This window comes from Larimichthys crocea, chromosome XIII, assembly GCF_000972845.2.
Source record: "Larimichthys crocea isolate SSNF chromosome XIII, L_crocea_2.0, whole genome shotgun sequence".
Lineage (NCBI taxonomy): Eukaryota > Metazoa > Chordata > Actinopteri > Sciaenidae > Larimichthys > Larimichthys crocea.
This window is the reverse complement of record NC_040023.1, coordinates 1,417,519-1,439,684: the sequence shown is the minus strand read 5'-3', so window position 1 is coordinate 1,439,684 and position 22,166 is coordinate 1,417,519. Positions and strand designations below refer to the sequence as shown.

The 22,166-nt window shown below is 39.1% G+C and overlaps 1 protein-coding gene across 5 annotated transcripts in view; it reads right to left on the bottom strand.

Moving 5' to 3' along the window:
• csmd3b (CUB and Sushi multiple domains 3b) overlaps positions 1–22,166 on the bottom strand; it is a 326,622-nt gene that overhangs the window by 39,111 nt on the left and 265,345 nt on the right. For all 5 annotated transcript variants that reach the window (XM_027286357.1, XM_019254824.2, XM_027286358.1 and 2 more), the window contains exons 26-46: positions 21,774–21,900; positions 21,298–21,500; positions 20,761–20,952; positions 20,334–20,472; positions 19,607–19,794; positions 18,415–18,533; positions 18,210–18,285; positions 17,962–18,078; positions 14,439–14,552; positions 14,218–14,313; positions 13,585–13,788; positions 13,158–13,282; positions 12,399–12,495; positions 10,537–10,641; positions 10,322–10,440; positions 9,696–9,765; positions 9,029–9,145; positions 8,544–8,753; positions 7,246–7,434; positions 6,126–6,303; positions 2,462–2,607 (exon numbers count right to left, since the gene is read on the bottom strand). In XM_027286357.1, the coding sequence (XP_027142158.1) occupies positions 2,462–2,607; positions 6,126–6,303; positions 7,246–7,434; positions 8,544–8,753; positions 9,029–9,145; positions 9,696–9,765; positions 10,322–10,440; positions 10,537–10,641; positions 12,399–12,495; positions 13,158–13,282; positions 13,585–13,788; positions 14,218–14,313; positions 14,439–14,552; positions 17,962–18,078; positions 18,210–18,285; positions 18,415–18,533; positions 19,607–19,794; positions 20,334–20,472; positions 20,761–20,952; positions 21,298–21,500; positions 21,774–21,900 (2,931 nt within the window). The remainder of the gene's footprint in view (positions 1–2,461; positions 2,608–6,125; positions 6,304–7,245; positions 7,435–8,543; positions 8,754–9,028; positions 9,146–9,695; positions 9,766–10,321; positions 10,441–10,536; positions 10,642–12,398; positions 12,496–13,157; positions 13,283–13,584; positions 13,789–14,217; positions 14,314–14,438; positions 14,553–17,961; positions 18,079–18,209; positions 18,286–18,414; positions 18,534–19,606; positions 19,795–20,333; positions 20,473–20,760; positions 20,953–21,297; positions 21,501–21,773; positions 21,901–22,166) is intronic.

Below are 22,166 nucleotides of genomic sequence, written 5' to 3'. Positions count from 1 at the left end.
CTCTTATCCATCTTCCCATGTCACTCTACACTGTACATCCTCCAGTAAAGCAGAAATTGAAAATAAAATTGAATCCATCAGATGATACTATTCCTGAGTGTGACAGCTGACTGTTAAAAGCTGCCGACAGAAATTCATTAATAACGTGACATCTGTCTGAAAAAGGGAAAGCTCATACACAACTTGACATGTTTTCATTAAAACTGGACAGAAACTTTAGAGAAGGTGCAAATGTAAGCTTCATGTGGGGGAGGGCAGAAGATATATGTATATGTACGTGTGTGAGACAGAAAAAGAGAGAGGGGGGCGCTAGACAAGGAATGACAAACCGTGTTGTGAAGGGTACATACAGTTAGACTCATTAGAAGCCATTCTGTCAAATTAAAACTTCATCCAAATAGGCAACTTTCCGGGAACTTAACAATTTTGACAAGGATGAGGAATGTAAGCAGCGTTTCTTTACTGTCTGGTGAAAACTGTGCATTGCCAAAATAAATTGTTTTTAGAAAGAAAAAAAGAATCTTTTTCTGGTTTGATGACAATACTTTATGATGGCTGCCAGGAGCATCCCAGAATTATCTGAAGCTATGTTCTCCAACCCTGTTGTCTTTCACTTAAAGCGAAAACGGATTTCCACATGATAAAAATTATGAATTTAAGGGTACAAAAATCCTCTGTGTTGATGTAATGATGTGTGAGGCTGTTTGTCTATTGTCTGACAATACACATATGAAGGAAAATGTATGACCAAGGGACATTAGACAAACTCTTTATAGACAGTAAAGATTACATAGCTTCTCATTAATGTAATAAATGTAATGGTAAAATACAGTACTATTTTAAGATTTCATTAACATGATCAACATTTTCACTTTTGACCTGTATTTTTAATATATGAGTTGATGTGGGCAGCTCGTAAAGAATGGTGTAATTCTTCACATCTTCATGTCAAAGAAAGAAGTAAAAACATAATAATAATAAAGATAATTGGAGTTAAACTTTAGCCCATGACAGTAGATGGACACATAAAAAAAGAGAGAGAGAGGTTTAAGTGTTGGAAGATTGATGTTTGCAGGCAGACAGGCGAAACGAAAAGAAAAGACGAGTAGGGAGGTTTTCATCCTAAACGGCGGTTGAAAACACAGGGAAATCAAAGTGCACTGAAGGACCGCAGCAAAGAGATTGAAATTAAATGAAAAACTGAATGGCATAGACAGTTTTGACATGGAGAAAGAGCAGCTCTGGACCAGCAAAAATACAATCTCCACTCCACCGTGGAGGAAAAGTGGCTGTTTGTGTGTACATGAATAAACACTATCCTATGTCAGGCTATTGTGCAAAGACATACTTATTAATTCACAAGCCTTCATGGAGGCACCGTCTCATGAAAATCTCCTTCTCTTTTACAAGTCTAACTGTTTTTAATGAACAAACTACATGTTTTATTTTTCATTTTAAATGATGAATGAGTTGCAGGACTGTGGCACCAATTAAAACAAAATGTTTTAAAAGTAATTAGAAAACTAAAAAGTTTCGTTTTCTTTAGATTGTGTCGTGTTTCTCTTGTGTGGGTGAAAGTTAAAGCTATTAAAGTATTTTCTCTTAATCTGAAGGCACTTCTTGAGAACAAAGGGAACTGTAACTGGAGGTAAACAATGACATTGCTGGATGCAGGAAGGTAGCAAATAAAGAAAAAAACAAAACATCTGCTCACTCGTCTTGTCTAAGCGTGTCCATTTGACATTGGTAATATGTTTTCTTGATCACTTGATTACTGCATTTTTTTACTTTTTTAAGATATTTGCCAGAACTGGTCTACTTGTTGTAACAAAGAAAGTGAGACCTTAAAAGAGTGACTCACACATAACAGACTTTGCCTCGGTATTTCATGACTCATTTGTGAGCCGTATTGCTCTCATTTCAAGTAACTGGATATAGACAGATATAGCAGGAGCAGTCCCAATCACAAAATTACTAAATCCACTCAAAGCTGAGAGCAGATTGAAAAGAGCTATGAAATATCGACATAACTCCAAAGTGGTCAATAACTCTAAAGCTTCAGACAATACTCTTCATAATATGAAGGCTATCAATAGCACCATTCTGTGACTAATATATCATTACTGTGGTTGTGACAAAGATGGGGGGCTTCACTCAGTCGGTAAAAAGTTCCGGTGGAAGACCAAACTTCACGAGTCAGAATGAGTCAAAAGAAGCAGGTCTGAGTTGAACATAATGAGGATGAAGTTGTAGAGAGCCTAACACAACAAACAGATCGATGCCACCGCTGCAGCTACAACTAATGGTTGCACTGTAGTTTGACCGCTATACCTCAGGACAACAAAGACAACTGGGGAGATAACGGTTCATTTGTAACGGAACAAACACAATCAAATGTGTACAGTATATGTATGTGATCACGAGTTCTGTGATACAATTGATTACGTTGTTGGTGTCTCACCGTGGTAGCTTAAGACAAAGAAGCCGGCTCCAGAGAAGTCAGAGTGGAATTTGATGAGGATGATGTTGGAGGTCGAGTAGACAGACTCCAGAGCTGTGTTCCCACTGAACTGGCCAATCTGAGGAGATGATTGGTCTGGACCATCCCTACAGGGAAACAAATGCAGAAAAACACACACACACACACACGCACACACACACACACACACACACACACACACACACACACACACACACACACACACAGCTTGTGTTACAAAGGGGGTACACTTAGAGACTAAAGACCCATAAAGGAATGGGTTTCTTTATAGAACAATGAGAAAGAAAAGTCAACCTAAAACATAATTTAAATAAGTTATTGCAGTCATCTTTGACAGTTAAATGACTATCTGTGATCAGGAAATGGTTTCCCTGAGGCTAGAAACAATGATAGAAGAGACTTCACGATATTTATGAGACAAAACCTTGGAGCTGCTCCATTGACTGCGTTTGGAGTCGGACATTGTGTGACAAAGCGCCTGCGCCTAGAGTGATTGTGCATTAGCTATAGCGATCCAAAACTACACTGTCACAAAGCCCATTTCGAGATGAAAGTGCACAAACTCAGATTCCAGTTCACTTACAAAAGAGCATCTTCTCTTTGTCCCTTGATAACAACACACTTTAAAGCCCTGGCTCTCTTATTCTTGCTTTGGGATGCACAAGTTCATAAATATTGATTGATCTGTCATCAGATCATAAGAATAACAAATGTGGATCCTGTAGGAGACTTGGCTTTAGTCTGGCCACTAATATAGGCCTGGCATTCATGAAAAGTTACACAATTACCACAGAAGGCAGACAGGAAGTTATCTGTTAACTGGCGGGTCAGGCTCCCTCTGCAATGTCATGAGCATATTTCATCTTTAATGCCAGACCCACCAGCTGTCAGACTGGAACTAACCAATAGCGGGGTCATTATCAGTGATTAAGAAGTATCATCATGAAGTTAAATGAAATGATTATTTCCTGCTGTTAAGTGTTTTTGAATGAGGCCAATTATACCTGTCAGGTTATGTAAGGAATCATCTTCTTCTCTGATTCAGAGTTGTTTCACTCATTGCTTTCCATTGCTGGTTATTGCTGACGCTAACGCTCACTAATATTTATGAGCATGTAATGGTGACATATACAGTACAAAGAAGGCTTTGGTGTGTGAGGTAGCACAACACGAGGTAACATCTGTGACATATATGATAATTCTTACGGTGAGATCCTGTAGTAAGCGCCCCAGTATGAGACCAATTAGCAGACTAACCGACTGTCAGGTTGGCTGGCACTGGACTGTGGAGACCGCTGTGAGAATCACACCTTTGCCACCGACACAGTGCTCTCTACAGTAAACCAACTTTGTGGCTCTGTGACTGAGATTGTGAGGTTTTTGTGTGTGTGTGTGTGTGTGGTTGCCGTCTTTGCTTTGTGGCTTTGTGTGAGTTCAGCAGTTTGTTCACTTTTCCAACTGACAGTAGGAACCTGCTGTGCCACCAATTCATGGAATTCACAGAATCGACTGTGGGCGGACGGCACATGGTTCATCAGTGTTGTGGTGTTTGCTGTGGAAAAGGCAGACCGCATGTTGTAATTATGAGCGATACATCTCTACTCTACAATAAAATCTATCCACGAAACACAAAACAAACTGTTGCACTTGATTGCAGTCTCTGAAAAGCTGTTATGTGCATCTAAGAGAAAAAAGTACTCCAATGACAAGGGTGTGTAGATACCCAACATATTTACCATTCGTATGCTTGTGTTATACACTATTTGATGAGGGACACAATCAATTAATCTATCAGTTGATTGGCAGAAAATTAATATGCAGCGGTTTTGGTTCTAATTAACTGTTCAAGTTCAAATTGTTCAAACATTCTCTGGCTCAAACTTTACAAACTCATCATTTAATTTGTGTGACAAAACAAGCAATCTGAAGATTGCATCTTTACTTTTTTGTTTCATTTTATAAACTAAATGATTCATCAACTGATGCTGAAGGTTTATTCAGACCAATTAAGCTAGGCTGAAGTGTGTAGAGAGAGATAACTGGTGAAGAATAATCAGTTAATTGAAAAAATATATAAGATAGAGTACTAGATTAGTTTAGAGAAACTGTTGCATCTGTTGTTTGCTGTTGGTTGACTGACTGTGAGATTGTTGCACCCATAATGTTTCCACAGCATGGTGTTGTTTACCCGACAGATGTTGTAGCCAGACAGTCCGACCTAAACATTCAGACCGTTGTTGGCATAAATGGGTCCTGAGACATTAGACGGTGCATTTAGCCATGAACCATTGCATTTTTTCATTTAAATTAGAAGCTCCTAAAATAAACTTTCCCCAAAGGTAAGGTAGACTTAACTGGAGCCTCTGGCAGATAGCGGTAGCTGTCATTGTAACTGACCTCAGGTCATGTAATGGGATCTTTTCTCCTGGTAGAGAATAAGGGCACTGTTTTTACTTTACAGTGCTCAGTTTCTTGGTGTACCTGTCTTTCTCTAGAGAAAAGAGACTATCAAAGTAATTCTTTTTAGACACTTGTGGGTCATTCAGGTCCTTGTTGGGAAAAAGGTACATTTCATTGCCAGTCTTTGTCAAGAGACAACAATGTTTTTAGTTATAATAATTTTCAAAGTTTCCCTAGGGCTTCGCTAACAGCCAAACCTAGAAATCTGGAAAGGTGACAGTGCAGTATCATGACAGGCTAAGAAAGGTACAAGACAGACATTTGGTCCGTCTGTGTAGGTCTAAAAATACATAATTTGCAAGGGAATGTATCAGCAGCACACCATGTCTTACCCTGCTGTTGTGTTTTGCCTGCCGAGCCCTGCCTCCCCATGTCTGTATGCCAGGTGACATTTCTAAACTGTTGATACTGCACCTTGCTGTCTATTTATAGGAAACTGGCTTTAGCTATAGGGAAGGGGCAGAAACATGGCAACCATAGAAATAGACTGCACAGTCTATTTATGGTTCTGCTGCCACGCTGTACCTGCAGAAAACTATGTAACATTGTGTCTAAGCATCATTTAAAGACCTGCAATGACAAAACGTCTGCTGTTGCCAGTGGCTGCTATCCTCAAAAAGAATACTGAAGAGAGAAGACAAGGCACGGGCAGGTAGTGAGAGAAAGATGGATTGTTTATAAAACATATAAAACCGACTGAGAGTCTGAGATAGTGAAACAAACAGAGGGAAGGAGAGACTTACGGGTAAAGAGAGACGGGTAAAACATGACAAGAAGGAAATTATGTCAGAGTAACTTTATATTCAAGGCGTGATGCCTGTAGTCATAGGAACCCTTGCAGGAATTTAGCCAATTAGTGGTCAGCTCTGAAAAGATGTTAAGGAGCATGACATCCTATGTGAGAGAAATCTGTGTGTGTGTGTGTGTGTGTGTGTGTGTGTGTGTGTGTGTGTGTGTGCGTGTGTGTGTATGTGTGTGTGGGGGGGGGTTGAAGTTCTCTGAATATGTGGTACAAATTAAATAGCTATTCAGTCAAATAAAAAAGAACACTTCTTAGTGAAATACATCTTGATGAAGCAGGAAAAGATCAATAAGAAGTGGTGCATAACAAGGTCTAACAGTGTCAGTCAAGAAGTGGAGTAAAGATGAGTTAAATAACACCTACCAGACGGTGATGTAGTCATATATGGGCTCAGTACTCAGCACAGTGAAATTGATGTAAATCCCATGTCCAGGAGGAACTCGAACACTCCACACACAGTCCTGGAAGTTGGGGTATTCCTCGGGGTGACCAGGAGAGTAAATGGTTCCATTTAACGATGTGATGTTGCCACCACAGAGAGCTATGAGATGGAATATTAAGAAAATTACCTTTAATACATTACCAGAAAATGAGTATTACCACTGTGAAGCTTTAGTAATTGTCTGGATGACTGAGTGAGGATACGTCTCTATCAGTCACATAATGACCACTGGATAACTCCTTAATACCTTTAATGAATTGTCATTATACAGTAGTTTTATTTCAGTCCTGCAGTGCAGGTAATCCTCTAGAGTGTCCATGTTGCTCTATAGACTGAATTTTTACACTTTTCTAAATTAAGGGTCTTGAAAGCTTAAGTCTAGCCTTAAAATAATAAAAAATTATAATAATTGGATTACTGTGTGGCTACATGTACTGCTGGAAATAACAACATGCCTGACACCTCTTCTTATTCCTCGTATTTCTTCCACTTTGCTCTCAGTGCAACATTCTAAATCAGGAAATATTTAGGAAAATATTGTGCTTAGTTTTAGAAAGTAGTGTTGGCAGGTACGAATTAAAGTAATGAATACATTAAATAGTTACAGCTTGGAGTACGCAACTCAGTAATAATAGAATAATATTTCAACAGAGTCAGGAAAACAACTATAATACACATCATAACCAATACACACACAGTCGAGAAATATTATTAAAAGCATTAGATGCTTTGATGATGACCAGGGGGACACGCAGACCCTAAAAAACTCTGAGATCCCAGCAGCATACATGTACAGTACATCCTCATGTTGCAAACTATTATAAAACATACATGATGTTTGTCAGAGAAAAATAGATTTTCCAGATTAGCAGAAATAACAGCAATGAAATGACTAACAGTTTGTATTTCCCTCACAATACAGCAGGGGGCAATTTCACATCTAGCTGCTAACATATAAAAACTCTTAGTCCAAAGGATAATATTAAACAGACACAGTCATTGTGACGTAGTAACAGGTGTCAGGATGACCTGCTTTATTACCTTCACATCGTGGTAATGGGTGATTCCAGTTCCTGCTGATTCCGTGTAAACACGTGAGGGAAGCCTCTCCAATCAGTGAATATCCAGGCAGACATTCAAATGACACTGTCATCCCAACACTGAAATCTGTGCCAATCACAATGCCATTTCGAAATGGCCGAGGGTCTGGGCAGCTCTGGAGCTGGTAGGCTTGAGAGACAATCACGCAAATTAGTCAAGGGAGTCGTATCAATACCAGACCGTAGATCAACTCACTGTTTAAACAACACACAAAACTAGTAAATAATCAAGATAGCAAAAAGCATCAAAATGTGAAAGTAACCATTCAAATAAAACCAAGCAGTCAATCAGGAGTCAAAAGTACAATAAAGATGATTAAGATACTATTAAAAATAACTGAATTTATACTTTATTTAATCTTTACTGGTCAATGCTGCAAAGTAAATTGAAGCGCCTGACCACCAGCTGTAGCTGTCAAATGGACTGCACTCTGCTCCAAACTACTCTGAGTACATTAAATGATTTTTCTCCTCCTGCTTAAAGTTAGTCAGAACCTATTTTCATTTTTAAAAAATAACTCATAATTCCTCTGTCGTGTTTAAAATGAAGACCAACTGCAATCTACATTTGAAATTCCAAATAATGAAATATAATATCCCGCAGAGAAACTGGCAAAAAAGAACAGCTGCAGACTTCTCGATATGAATTCTGATTACTAACTTTTTGACAAAGATATCAAACACCAATGAAGCGTGTACCTGTTCTTTTAATGTTGCCAAAATACTCTCAAATTAAATCCGACAGTCTGCCATTTCAGCCTTTTAGTAACAGTGACATTTTACAGCCAAAGTTACAGGAGTCAGTGGTTCTCATGACTGAAGACAGACATGTGACTGGAAGCCAAACATTAGCGGTAATAATAGTGCTGTTTTAAAACACCCTAGCGGTGCTCCTGTCATGAGATAAAGGGTGTTATTCATCAGCCACTTTGCAGCCAATTAACAGTAATGGAATTAGCTGTAACAAATTAGGCTATCTACAAGATAGATAAATAAATATGGGACCGCTCAGAACATTTTTGGTGTTAGATGGAATAAATATAAAGCTCATCTCATCACTGAAATTAATCCAGAAATGAGGACTGCACCTTATAATTTTTGGCTGAGCTTTGTATATATCTAACCAAGTCTCCACCTTGGCAACCATTGCTGTTTTCAGAAAAAGCACAGCCAGACGTCTGCTCCTTTTCTAAGCAAATGATCAGTGTACACAAGATGTTGGAGAGAAACAACATTTACCTTGATATGTGATGTGGAACCCTGGTTTATTTTGTGAATAGTCACTGTGGAAGAAGAAGCTGGTCTGGTGGGTGGTGCTGAACAGAGACTTGGGGATGACTGGACCGCTGAACCGATCAATGACCGAGCCTGTTTCCAGCGTTCCACTGCGAATCTCTAGGTAATCATGGATCGCTTCAGTGGAGAAGTTCAGAAACTGGAGCTGGATACCTGAGAGAAAATACATAACTTATGACATTCACGGCAATCAGCAAAGCTTGACAGACAGAGAAGGCAGCAATAAAAGCATTTGTAGATGCTTCATCTGTAGACACTCGTCAATAAATTGGAAAAAAAGGCCACAGACACTGATTGAGGGAGGAAGTGTGTGAGTAATTGGATAAATCAATCAATAAATAACATAGATATATGTAAGGGGAGATAGAAACAGACAAACACAGCACACAGACTACAACTACTGTTTCAAAGTTGACAGCATTTCTTACCGAAACCGACGGGTAAGTTGACTGTCCAGGTGCAGTCTAATCCACTAGGGTAGTTACCGGGGTAACCAGGACTCAGAATCACTCCACTTACATCTGTCATAGACCCACCACACTGGGCTGTAGACACACACACACATAACACAGAAAAAGAGACAATGGGGAAAGTGTACTTCAGTGTTAAAAGCGACATCAAAAGTAGGAGGCTGACCTCACTGAGTACTTCAGACATACAGCTCTTCTCCATTTTAAGACATCATTTTGAATCAAACATTAATATTCTGAGTCTTTAAATACCCTTCTTGAATAAATTACCATTGTGCATGTAGATGGGTGTCCAGGGCTTGTTTCCTCTAGTTTGACTCAGTGCATGCTGATGATTTGGCACACTCAGCGTGTTTATAGCAGAGTCTGACTTAGATTTGCATCAGTTTAAAAGCTTAATCATATTCCGCACAGAATACTAAATAATCAGATCATCACAGAACAGTAAATTGATCAAACAGCTTATTTTTCCGGAGAGTCAGGGCAGGCCATGGAGACTGTTTGCATCATCTCTGCAGCACTCAAGTTTTGCATATATCTCTCAGTATCTCCAGGCTGGATGACGTGCATTTGTGCGCGTGTGCGTGTCTGTGTGTGTGTAAATATGCACTGTAGGAGAACCCACCAAGACATAGTGGTACAGGGTAGTTCCATCTTCTCACCGGTCCAGGCATGCAGGTGATATGGGCATTGCCCTAGAAATGTAAAAGCAATCATCATATAACAGATCCAAATCACCACACATAAGCTTTGAATAATTTGTTTAAAAGTTTCATTTGATCCACTCAACAGTAATATTAATGCTCTGCGATAATAACTGAAGCTGTGCTGTGTATCAAGCATGGGGAAGGCAAGCCTCCATTAGAGCAGAATCCTGCACAGAAATTGGGCAGACCACACCAGAGCCATACATTATTCAGGAGTTGTGCAAACCACACCAGAGTTGTATGTTTAGTAAAACGCTGGGAAAACCATCCGAGAGTGGGGTTTCCTTCAGATTCACAGCTTAAGTAGTTCTTGGTTTGTGCAGCAAGCAGATAAAAGGGGTGAATTGCGACACATGAGAAAAACCAAGAGGCTTTAATGGTTTACACATACATATCTGGCAGTAGCTTTGCATTAAACAACTGCCACTTGTACACTTGTGTGTTCTATGCATTTCAAATGACTATCTGCCAATTCCTCTCAGTCCCCCAGTAGCAAGTATGAATCTGTGCATACTGTATGTGCACATATAAGTTGAACTTTTACCTGAAGAGAGTATCCTTGTTCACATGAAAACTGTACGACATCTCCCACCATAAATCTGTCCCCTTGTCTTATTCCATAACTTGGAGTCTGTGGCTCTGGACACGACTCCAGACCAATTGCTGATAAGAAATGTCAAATTAAATTTCAGCCATCATAGTATATGGTATATAAAACATATGATTCAGATAAAGCTGTATACAACACAAATATGTTACCTGTATATTCCAGGTGAAAGCCAGCAGCTGAGACACTAATATCAGAGCTGAAGCTGAGATAGAGGTTGTTAGATGTACTATTCAGGAGAGGGGGGATGGTGGTGCCTGAAAGCATGGAGAGAAGAAGAGAGCAGCAGAGGACCATGTTCATTTTTTTATTTTTATTTTTTCCAGGCATGAAAGCAAATGATCTTAGTTATCTGACAGCAACAGAAACAACAAAGGTCTCCCAAACCTACATTTTCACTTTTTTTTTTTTGTGTAGTGTTCTCGAAGGAGGGAGAGAGGAATTACTTTTATATGAGACATCTGTTTTATTTGAAACCACTTTTAAAATGTTGGCTTGACCTACTTAGTGTAAAGTAAAAGACGGTACTGCTCCACTGAAGCAAAGCTGGTACAGTGTAAGTGTAAGTCTGTCAGGGCCCGTTCACAATTATATAATCAATGATGTACCCCCCGATGGTCATGTTCACATCCCAGAGAAAATAAATCTCACAACGAAAAATAAAAAAATGATTTTCCTTAAATAATAAATGATGAATGATGATGAATCATGTACTGCATGGATTTAAGTATAACAGTTGTTTTGGGGTGTATAGCAGTAATAATTAACAGATGTAATTAATTAATTACTTTTTTAAAATTTATTTAAAAATTTTTTTATTTTTTATTATGAACATACAGTATGTCATTGACATGGTCGTTTCATTGCCAACAATATAATCTCCAGTTTGTCATAAAGATGTCAAGCCGTTCCACAGACAACGCACCAGCAGATAATCACAAGCCTTTGCTTCCCTAAAGGTAGTATTACTTTAGTACCCCCGGAAAATGCTGACTCGTCCTTTGGGATTACACGAATGAATGAATCCTGCAGAAACGCTTCACCACAACTGAACACATCTTTTGGTTGAACATGAGTTGCTGGAGCACTGGAGCAGAGGCGCTTCTATTGTAGTCAGTGCTGATATTTGGACCAGCCACATTATCAGTACACTAATACACAACAAGATTCTGTTGAGTTTACTTATTTATTTATTTTTTCCCAACAAGAAAAGATGAGAAGAGAAATGTAGACTTTTTTTCTTCTGTGTGTCTAACAGGAGAATGTTCTTACATAAAGAAAAAATATATATATTTATTATTATTAAAATTTTAGTTGGATATTAGTAGGCTATGAGGATCTACACTGTTAAAACCGGTGGGTAACCTACTGACACATCCTGTGTGCTGCTAGAGATGTGTTTGGATTGAAAGACATAACTGTCATACTGTATAAAAAAATAAAACAGTAGTAAAATTATTTTTTTTCATACCATATTAGGCTTCAGCATAGTAATTATACCTCTTATACGTTTAATCATTGTAATTAGTTGTAAATATCAATGAAACCATAATTACAATGAGTTAGGACTTGCAGTAAAGTTGCTTTTCTAATTATAGTTGATGTAAAGTTATAGCTAATGGCATTGTGCAGTAAATTAGAGTATTAAGGAATGTGAATGTTTTGGAGTTGTGTTTTTGACTCAGCATGTCATAGGGTTCTTAGGAAATATCTATTCCCAGTAAAGAATTAAAGTGTCAGAGGATCAATTAAATATGTTTTGACAAAAAACTCATTTTCACTATCAAATTAATTACTGCTATGAAAATCATCACAGTTCAATTCTAAACTGCGGGATACACCATATTTCTAGTATATTATGCTGTAATACGGGATAATTGCGTAAGTTTCAAATTTGCCAATTTGTTGCAATTTGTCTCACACTTAATCTCGGTCATTTGTCAAATTACTTTTTGGCAAGAATAGCCATGATATGTGTAACACTATCATAAACACTGAAAAAAAAAAGGTTTACCAGAGTAGCTGCCCAGTCTTGGAGCGTGGTTGTCGGCACCATCGTAAAAATCCAAAGAGTCCCAGTTATGCTCAGTGGCAAAACTCACAACTTGTATCTGGAGAGGCAGATAAAGAGGAAGAGAAAGACGCAATTTAATCCTGTTAGTTCTTTTTCATTGTCTGCAATAAAAGTGCCTAAATCGTCATTCAAGCCGCATAAATGCAAGTATGTGTAATGAAATGTAGCTGAGTCAATCTTCCAGGCAGATCACAATGCAAGAAATTATAAAAACTATAATATAAAAAATAATATAGTGTATATTATGTTATAAATAGACACACAAAATACTAGATACTGTACATGTGATTACATATAGTCCAACAGTGAACAAAATTCAAAGTATGAAAACAAATATAAAACATAAAATGTGCTGAAACTGACAAACAAATGATACAGAACACACATACATGATGTGTAAAACTTAAAGAAATACTAAATGCTCCGATGTGTCTGTCAAACATTTTAACAGACTCCATTTTGTGTCAGAGGCATCTTTGCCTTTGTATTTGTCCGTGAGAGCGGTTTAGCTTACATGCAATCAGGCATTATCTCGCACGATTAGATCCTATCTAGTTATCTCTGGATGGTCCCTCTCTCACAAACCATCCATCCATTCATCCTTCTAATAATATCTTATCTCTTTTGACATCCTGCCTGCTCAGCTTTTAAGCCAATGATACATAGGTCAGCCAGGAAGCAGCGTGTGACGGGTACTACCTGTATTCCAGCCCCTTCTGGAACAGAGACCTTCCAGACACAGTTTTGGTTGTTGTCGTAGGGCTCCGGATATCCAGGTGACAGGATGGTCCCACGGCGAAAGGTCAAAACACCCCCACAGGGAACTGAAAGAGAGCAGGGAGGAGAAAAAAATCAGAGGTTAAAACAACACTTTGTCTGAAAGTAACATGAACAGAGAAAGTCAGCTGTACCATCTTTTTCCCTGTAGAGGAGACCAAAGAGCCTGAGGCCTAGGCAACAGCTTAGGCATAATAAGTCTGGTGGTCAGGCCATGTTGAAATGATATGTGCATTTGTTTTTAAATTTTTTTTTTTTTTTTTTTTTTTGGCTGATAATACATCTTATGAAATAGTTGCATCCTGAATAGGGAAATGTCTGTGTGCCTAATATCTCGATTTATAATTACCTATGCATGTTGGCAGGGTGTCATTCCATTGTGCCAGGTTGTCTGGTACACTGTCACACCGTATGGCAGTGGAGCCATGGAGGACATAACCAGGGTTGCACTCGAACTGCACCAAGGACCCGACTGCAAAGTCATTCCCGAGACGCTTCCCAAAGCGAGGCTCAGGGACTGAACTGCACTGGGTGGAGCTGGTCCTCGGTACCGCTGCAGAAATAAGGACGAAGCACAAGCATTTGTCAATATAGATAAGGATACCAAATGTACAGTCAGTGCTGCCGAGGTTGGCCATGACACTATTGAAAAAGATATTTTAAATCTCAATGTGGCTTTTGTGGATAAATAAAGGTTAAATACATAAAAAACACAAGTTAAACTGGTGTAGCATGTAAAATTGTCTGTTATACAAAATACAGATAACCTATAATACCTCACAGCTCTGGAGAGTTGAGGTTTATGGGGTAGTAATTGCCACTTTACACACAAACAAAACCTCTCTGCTACTGTGAGAAAACTTTCAACCTGAAGATCACGAGCAAGCCCATAAACCTATAACAATGTTTATTTATTTGAAAATGTGCTATTACTACTAATAACAATCATGAGAATTTAAATAATAACTTGTGATTGGCTGACCTTGGTAGACAAAGTGAAATCCCTTTGCTGTTTCTGGTCCGACTGTGGTAAACTTTATCGTAATCTGGTTTCCTGAGCTCAGAGGAAGAGACTCACCTAGAGAGAGTAAGACAGAGCGACACGAGACAGGATCAGAAAGAAAGACATATGGTTAGGGTCCAGGTTGTTTATTTGTCCATATATCCATATATCTTTATGTCAAACCATGCATCCATCCTCACCAGAGTGTGACCCAGAGAGAGAAGACAGTAGTGTGTTTTGTTGAGTGGGTCCATCGTAGATTTCTACCACATCGTTTAAAGATGTCTGGAACAACACAAACTGACCAAAGAGGACTGGACACAAAAAAGGGATAAATGACACACAAAGAGATGAGTTAACCACACTTGAATGGTGCCAAATTATTATTCCATGCCAGAGTCTGTGCCCGACCTTCCATTGATAAAATTAACCTGCAACACCTAATTTAAATTGTATTAAGCTGCAACGTCAACTTCAATTTGAAGCCAACTATTGGCACAAAATTACATATCAAGACACTTAACAGTCAAAACATCACCTCATTTTCATGCACCAGTCACCCACCCACCCACGCCTGTTGGCCAAGGTGTATCGGTGTTGGCAGCCAACGTGAAATGTTGGCGCTGAAAAAGAAAATGACTTACTTTTGTAAAAATATGCCAGAAGGGTAAGATGTTTTTCTATCTGTCTGCACCACAGTTTTACAAGCAGGCACAAGTGGTGACCTGTCAAACCTATGTCCAAAACCCATGTTTTACTGGAAGGCGAAACGCCTGCTGCAATGGCCAGGAAATGAACCCAGGCATCCCATATAATACCTAGAGATTCCTCTGCTGAACCATGAATTTTACAATGCTGCTGTGGCGGTATGTAGCATTAGAAGGTCCGCTTCAGGCATGTGACCTCATGTTTGCTCAAACTAGCACAATTCTCTTTGTCTTGGTTGATCACTGCGTCTTCAAATCAATCATAGGTCACCTTAAGATGTGAATCCCTAGGTGTTGTAAATGAAAATTTGTTTGTCTACAGCACAAAAAAAATGTCCTTTAGGATTCATTACATTTATTCCAACCAGCACGCACACGCACACACACACGCACATGCACGCACACACACGCACACACACACACACACACACACACACACACACATCATCTCTCCATCTCTCTCTCTGTCTCTCTCTCTAAAGGCTGAGTGAGGTGTAAAGGATTAAATCTGAACATTGCCAAGGATATTCGACTATAAGAAGGTCACTTGTCATTTTCTACAAGGCTGTTTCTCTCTGTTGAGTTATTTGAAAGCATGATCGGCATTTTGCTAAAACATCGTTACAAAACATCAGCTTTCATGTGAAATCGTGTTAAATGTTAAAATGATGACAAGCAATACCAATCAGAAACAAAAGAGTGGATTTTCAATTGAACCTGAAGAACGAGTTTAGCTCTGTAAGGCAGATGAATCTCCTACTTATAGCCATGTCATGGTCGTACATGGGGATGTGTATAAGGGCATGCTGTTGAGTGGTCATAAAGAATGACCAGATTCTGCCTGTCAGCAGTAATACTTAAAAGCTCCCACCGTGTATAGATTTTAAGGGAATCAGAGTGATTAAGGTTTCCATCATTCCTCGCTGAAATATCGACATACTGCAGAGCAGGTGGAGGAGTTCGCAGCTGAAACTGTTTCAAAACAGCACAGATTTCAAGCAGGAGGACACACATGCACCAACATCCACACACAGACTCATTAATGCACACTGGGGATAGCTTTTTCTTACTCATACTGAGAAAACATATATACATTCTAACACAATAAGACTCACACAAACAAAGCCACACACACTCGCGTACACACAGATACTATAACAGCAGTGTTGTCCTACACTGTCAGACACATGGCTTGTTGGTAATAAAAAAACCCTGCACTGCAGTCACGTACACCCAGCAGACCTGTTCAGTCGTTCAACATGCCCAGCAAAGTTTAAATCAATCCCCTGGACTTGTTATTAAATGATTGAACTGTTTCACTGTTCATTTGAAAGGCTTCTCCAGCTCTTGACATCAGATGGAGAAAACCTGGGCATCGATCCCTGTGGAGTCACCATGCCTCCCAGTGAGCAGGCTGAGTGGGTGTCCTCAGCCATGTCCTCATTCAACAGGAGGTATGGCATCGCTGCAGGGATGAATGCCAAGGGTTTTCCCCACCTGGTGTAAAACTGAAGGGGCCCATTTGTATGAATGGTGAGACATCAGTAACCATTTAATAACCAGCACAGTGGTGTTGTTTCAACTTCTCTGATCATCAAAAAGTTATGGAACCTTGAGAATGTAACCTTCACTTCCTGAGTGACAGCTGCTAAACAGATCTGGGCATGGAGTAAAGCTCCAGCATTGCAACCTAACAAAACAATCGCTGTCTCTCGCTCTGTAGGGGAGGTTCAGGGAAGGTGTCTGTGGGTCTTATACAATATGTAGGCCAACCAAATGTTAGCTCCTCGCAGTCAAAATTTCTACATGGAGCTGACACTCTAAAAGCTGCTTTGCAAATATAATAAGACAGCAACCATAAACAGCCTCAGGGAAAGCTGCTATTTATTCATAACACCACAGGGCATAATTGAACATCATATCCACCAATTACTGATTGTTTGAAAAAGCTCAAGATAAACGGAGTCTGTCTTTCTAATGAACAGCCAAGCAATAATTTAGATGTCCATATGTGATGTCTTATCACTATTACTAGACACAAATAAAAATTAATTTGCACAACTTGAAAATTAAATGATATTGATACTTTCACTTACTAACATTTTCCAAAGCTTTCAGCGGTATCTGCTGATAAAAACATTGAAAAACTATTTCTAATCTGAAAAAAAAAAAGTATATGCTTATTTGTTTTTGCCAATATAAAGAACTCCTACGAGTACTACTAAAATAGCCCCAGTCAACCAATCCATCACCATGCCAACTGAGCCAATTGCTCATGAAGACATGTAAATAAGACAAAAAAAATTACTACATTACTAACATTACTGAAATATGTTGCTGAAACTCTATTTTCCGACAGACAATATTGCACCCCTTCCAGAGAGAACTAAATGTATGTGAGAAAGTGTGGGAGGAGACTCGCATTTCTTCGAATGTCCCCAGATTCCCAACACAGCCTCATTTAATGTGAAGAGTCTTCTACAATATTCACATCTTTATGATGTGTCACTTAAGGACCGCTGATCAAACGTGGCAAGATAAAAAGAGTCTCATCTTTAAATGTCACTTCAATGATGAAAGCCTGACCTGGAGTCAAATAAATGGCCAGCAGGCATCTTTTGATCATGTGTAATATTGCTACTAGTATTTTTAGTGGTTTAAAGTCCCAAAGGACTTCAGGAGGCTCCTCATTACAAAAAATTCAAACAAGTTTTAATGTCACACTTTTATAGAGCAAAAGAACAATAGGAGAATATATGTCAAATAATTTGTGATCACAGGTTTTACTCTCAACTCTCGCTTTACCTATACTTACCTACAGTTCACAGCACTATGGACTTGTATTTGAAATCTTTTTTTAAGAATAAAGAATACATTTGCGTTTGTATTGCAGTTTTCACTCTAGTGCACCCAGGAGAATCACACAGGTACTTGAAGTAATTTTGTGAAATATTATATAACAACTGACTGCACTGGCATGTCTACACCATCTATGTGTATGAGTGGAAGAACTCACCAAACTCTCGAGGCACTGCTATAGAGTAGACACAGGTCTGTCCAGAGGTATAATTTCTGGGGAAGTTTGGAGATAAAACAGTCCCTTCTGATCCTGTAGAACGACTTCCACAGGGCGCTGGAGACAGAACATACGTGTGTGCACAAGGGCAGGCAGGGAGGCACATAATCACACAAGCAGAAAATAATAAAGTGGTGAACTAAAATATGTTCTAGCCATGTGTGTGCAGCAGTGTTTTAGGGTGTTACCTTGACAACTAGGCAATGCCCTGTTCCATCCAGGTCTGCCATCATCTCCCATACTGCAGGTAAGTGTAGAATAGCCCTAAAGACGAAAAAACAACATTTTTTACTGTAAGAAAAACAACAACAACAAAACAACCAATCAATCACCCATTCAGCCGATCAACCAAGCAAGTATTCACCCGCCAATCCTTCCACTCTTTCTTTGTACCTGCAAAACGTATCCAGCCTCACAATAGAAGGTGACAGTAGAGCCAAGCTTATAATCGGATCCCAGCCTGGTCCCATTCAGAACCACACCTGGGTCGAAGCATGATTCTCTCAGCTTGGCTGGACAGAGAGAAAGGGAACCGGTAAGTAAGTGAGAGAGAGGCGTGAGGCAAAGAAAAAGTGACAGGCACACATAAATAATAAGTCACATTAATAATAACTAAGTCCCTAGCCATAATCAAATGAGGCAGGCATTTCGTTGGCCTTTATAACAGTCTGTTTGACTTAACTGCCTTTGCCAAAGACGGAGCAAGAACCATAACTTCATCCCCTGCTACATGAACCTTGTAAATTATAGCTCTGGCCCCCCTCCTAAAAGATTAGCAGCCACCCTGCATCAACTTAAGACTTAATTCCTGAGTCCACATGAAGCCAGTATTAATTCTTTTTTGCAAGTGAATTAAACTTATCCCTCTAAGAGACAATTTCAACATGATTCAACAATGATTTTATAGTGAGAACAATCATTCTTTTTCATCTTAAAATCACCATGGTCTCATCAGTGTAATTGGAAATATATTTGTATTAGGTGTTTTGGGATCATGCAGCAGTCTTTTTGTTCAATGTGAACATTAAATATTTCTCAACACATTTAGAAATCAGTGACATTAAGGGTGAAAACCTTAAGAAATAGATTTCCAAGTTACCTTGTTTATGCAAAACAGATAACCTAGAAAAAACATCCCTGGTGCAATTGCATCAAGCAGAGTGTATTAAAATGTTTTTTGAACAAATGACATTTACACGGTGGCTATGAAATGCTCCCAGTTGGAATGTGAGCCTGCTTAATGTTTTTTCATCAGAAAAATCATACATGTGTTGAGTCTATTTCCAGGGGGCATCTAGTTCAAAATATAAATAATTACGTACTGAATGCAGGATAAATGATTTGATGCTGCTTTCACTTAGGTGTTTGTTATCATATTGTAGATGCGTTTACTTAACACATCAGAGTTAAATTTGTCTGTAATTTGTGAAGTATCCCCGCTGTAAATAAAATAAAACATTTGAATCTACCCAGGAATGCAAAATATGTATTTTTGCTGCTTGTGGTCTACCTTTGAGTAATTTAGTACAACACAGAACACTACACAGTATACGAGGAGAGTAATATTATTAGCAGAACATGTTACCTTTGTATTCCAGGTGAAAGCCAGTGTAAGAGACAGACCCATCACTGCGGAATGCTAAATGCATGGTATTTGAACTGCTCTCTATCCGCTCTGGAAGTTTGCTGTCCTGAAAGCTTCCAATTAGAGGACTGTTGCTATCTGGACCATCGTAAATGTACAGGAAGTCGTAGTTTGGCTCAATATTGAAACTAGAAACAGATAAAGAAAAAGAGAACAGTCAACACTGAGATTTTCAGACTGAGTTTCCTCCACGATCTTTGGTTGTTTTTCATACTAGATAATGCAGAAAGTTCATGAGAGTGTTGTATGCTTAGCAGCTTTAAAAAGCATTTCAGAACATTGAATGGTAGAGGCAAAACATTTTAAGAAAACAATTTGATGGTCTGAAGCTGCTATTGACTGTTTTTAATCAAAGCATAGAGTGTGTTGCAAACACATAAGTCTGGCACATACAAGCTCTTTATCATCTGATATTGAGTTTTCTTTCACCAGCCCTAAAGAGTCTAAAATATGGTAGACAGACAATAATTCTTGCCAGAGGATGAACCCCAATGATTTTGGTGATCTACTAACTTCTCCTCAAGCTCCAAAAAGTTGAATTTTCTACAACAACTGAGAATAGTTTCTTATCAATTAGAGCTATATCTGAAAAAGCACATTTCTTCTCAGCCAACCTGTCTTGGATAATTTAATATTTTACTGTAGAATTCGCAATGAAACAGGTTACCCAATGAAGGCCAGCGACAGGACGTAGTCAGAGTTGACAGCAATGAGCCAATCACAGTCCTTGGAGTGAGGGTAGGGGTGTGGGTAGTTAGGAGACAGTATAAATCCATTAGAGCCAGTGAGGTTTCCTCCACATGGAGCTGTGATGGGAACAAAAGTAAAGGCATACATTCATTTGAATAAAGTCTTCTCTCAAATACAACAGGATGAAAAAATATTTTTTAATTCAGCGGTATGGAGAGAGGTGAGACATGAAATACTGTATATATCAAGTTTGGATTACTAAACGTTAGATTTTTTACACAGCCCTCCTATAAGTCACCCACAGACATGTCCTTGAGCAAGGTACTGAGCACTAAACAAGTGTATTTTGTATGCAATGCATCTATTATACGTCACTATAAATATATGGAAGCTGGATTTTTCACCTATGCAGACAGGCGGGCTGGGCTGCCAGTAGTATCTGTTATCCACTTGTATACAGGTGATTTTGTCATCCCCCTGGAGCTCGTATCCTGGGTCACACTGAAAGGACACTGAATCCCCTGGCTCACGGCCATCTCCACTACGACTGCCATTCATTGGTACACCAGGGTCCCTGCAGGCTGTTGCCACTGAGCCTGGACGGGAGAGACAGAGAGGGCAGGGAGAGAGAAGAGGGAACAGAGGAGAAAGAGCAATTACAAAAATCTGCGTCACGCTAGATATCTAGAGCTATTAAGCTAATGCATTAACTCAGTGCATAAAATCAGCATTAATCAATTAACTGTCCTGTGTTATAAAATAAATGTTAAGATCATTTCTGGTTGGCAAAGTAAAGATGTGGTTCTTGATTATGTGAAATGTTGAAATTAAAGACATATGTAATTAGCAAAGTATAGAATAGAACAGTAACAGGTAAACTCATCTCATCAAACTTTCCTCATGGTAATAATTTGAAGTAGTTCTGGCTGGGCGTTACTTACTAGAGAACTGAATAGCGAATCCTGACTTGCTGATGTAAAAATCAGTCTCAAACTGAACAGTGACGGTGTTCAGGGTGGAGTGGATTCCCTCAGGTAGCAGAGATCCACTGAGCTCTGCCAAAGACATTTCGTTCTCAGGTGGTCCGTCCCAAACCTTCAGCATGTCGTGGCTGGCCTCCGTGTCAAAGGACAAGAACTGAAGACTGTGTAAAAAAAAGTTTTAGCAACAGTGTAAATATTATCTCTTGTCTGTGTCTGTATGATAATATCTGTTTATAATATCACTGTAAACTGTTCAGTATAGATTAGGCCCTTGTATCATAACTTTCACACTCAACATAACCAAATCAGCTATTCTAACTAACGAAGAGGAAATGATTTTTCAGCGGAAAATACTGAAGTACAGTAGGCACTAAGATTAATGATACTGTTATTTAAGTGTTACTACTGGGGAGGGTTTGGGTGGCCCACATTACCTCACAATGTTTCCTGAGTCCACCTCGATGGTCCAGGTGCAGCGCAGATTGTTATCGTAAGGAAAGGGGTATCCAGGGGAAAGGATCCTCCCTGAAGACTCACCCTTAAAACGGCCACCACACTCCGCTACAGGTATCACACACACACACATATACACACACACACACACACACACAGGTAAGAGATATTAAACTCTATACAGATGTCCCTGTACTACATCTCTATCTGTCTGATTAGCACAATTGTGATGTTATATCACGCAAACAAATAGGCAATTAGTGAGTGTGTATGTGTGTATTTAAGTTCTGTGGCAATTGTTTATCAAGGCAATCAGATCCACTAGGTGCACCGCAGTAGCCAGTGAGCAGTGATTAAACGATCACCACGAAGAC